The 1,899-nt window shown below is 41.4% G+C and overlaps 1 protein-coding gene across 1 annotated transcript in view; it reads right to left on the bottom strand.

Moving 5' to 3' along the window:
- Positions 1 to 416, bottom strand: part of LOC108692171 (UPF0047 protein YjbQ) — a 1,621-nt gene extending 1,205 nt beyond the window's left edge. Inside the window, exon 1 of the mRNA XM_018200328.1 lies at positions 63 to 416. Within this exon, the coding sequence (XP_018055817.1) occupies positions 63 to 235 (173 nt within the window). The 5' untranslated portion in view covers positions 236 to 416. The remainder of the gene's footprint in view (positions 1 to 62) is intronic.
- Positions 417 to 1,899: the final 1,483 nt, after the last annotated feature.

The raw sequence follows: 1,899 nt of genomic DNA, 5'->3' as shown, positions 1-1,899 counted from the left end.
AACGTGAATATTGAAATTAAAACTCAATTTGTTAATCTTTAAAAGTAAGTACAGATCAGATAGTCAAGTACTCACTTTGGATATGGCAGAGACCAATGGAAAATTGGCAGAGCTCAGGTACCTGCCTGAGAATCTCTTCAGTGACTAAATGAACGCCCCGGTGCTGTGGTCTAAGATTAATTTTGGTCTGGAACCAACCGGATCCGATCTGAATGCCACGGTTGGAGGAGGCCATGGCTGCACGAAGGTGAACAGTGAGTAGGCAAGTAGAAAGGGGAGGAAAAGATTCAACGATTCTTTTTCGATGCACGCTAACTGTCGATGAAATAGCGTCGGTGAGTTACTCCAAGTTACTCCAAATGGCCGATGCGGAATCCTATTTGGCGATGATTTAGAATAATTCGTCGCGTGCGCCACGGCCTAATCCACCGAGCGTTCGAGCCGCAAAAGAAGAATAGGTTAAGTTAGGTTATGGATAAGAAAGACAGAGATATGGAGAAGAGATGGACGGAGAGAGCGAAAGAGGGGAGAAGAAGAGTAAGATAAAAGGGAGGGGTAACGATTCGGGCGCTCAACGCACTGCGCGCACAAGCACGCGCGTCACACGAATGCGCACACAGCGCAAGCTGCACCGACGCACGCACCGTACTCCACAGGACACTGCGGAGCACGCAAAGCATGAGGCTAAACTGATTACTGGATTGAACTGAATCGAACGCATGCACGCAAGCACGCGCATACATGCACATACACGCACGCCTTATCAGCTTATCACCAGTGTCACCACTGTCACCACTCACCTCCACGCAGCGTTTGACAGACAGTTAACGGACAGCAAGTTCTAACGACTTGCGACGACTGCAACATCGCGAGACTGCGTCAACAGATGAGGCTCATGAGGGGCGGACGGCGTACGGCGTGGAACGGCAATCGCATGCAACCGCATGTGTCGTGCCTGCCGTGCGCTGCAAGCCCTTAACGAGCGATGGCGAGCAATTGCAAATGGCGGCGGACATTGGCGGACGTGTATGCATGTATGTATGTATGTAGGCACCGACGAGATATTATTAAAGGATCATGTTTTTCATCTACAAAAAATTTTTTTTGTTCTTATTTTATAAGGTACATATTTTAGAAACATTTTAAGACCAGAGCGAGCTCGATATTCAAACTATTGACGAAGTTACAGTTGCTTTAATGACATTAGTCGGGCTCGTGGTGAAAGAGATAACATAGTATGTGCAGGTGGACGGTTCATAATGCCTCTTTCTAATAATCGCAGCAGAGTTTTACATAACGCATAATGCATAGTACATGAGAGAATCAACCAATCAAAAAGCGGGGAACAAACTTGCATAATGCATAAAAAATGAGGCATAAGAAAATTAACCAATCAGAGTCCTTTATTTCCTTCTTTTCCATAAAATTAAAATTATTGTTGATTTTCTTATATTTTATGTTTTATGCAAAAAATTATGCTCCTCGTTCTTCTTTTTGATGTAATGGGAGGAAAGGAAAGATTCGTTGATTCCCTTATGCATTATGCATTATGCAGTATGCAAGTCTGTGCTACGGCACAGTATAAATGCCGTACATATAGTATGGACACCAAGCGTCGCCACTTTTGATGTAGTGGATCCCAGGTCACATGACTCGCTGCCATTGTGAGTTGGAAAAGCGCTTATAAATTTGAGTTTTTGTAAAACTACAGAATGATTTTTCTTAAAAAAAAAAAGACATAATTTGATCGTGTCATGAAAATTGTTTATAACGAGTATATTTTTAAATCAGAATTATATAATAATATAATATTAACGAACTCATTATATAAAAATAATATTTACATTAATAATAATAACAATAATATTAAACAGTAATAAGTAAATTAAAAATAATAAT

The sequence above is a fragment of the Atta colombica genome, unplaced genomic scaffold (assembly GCF_001594045.1).
Source record: "Atta colombica isolate Treedump-2 unplaced genomic scaffold, Acol1.0 scaffold63, whole genome shotgun sequence".
In the NCBI taxonomy this organism is placed as follows: domain Eukaryota; kingdom Metazoa; phylum Arthropoda; class Insecta; order Hymenoptera; family Formicidae; genus Atta; species Atta colombica.
This window is presented reverse-complemented; position numbering and strand designations above follow the sequence as displayed.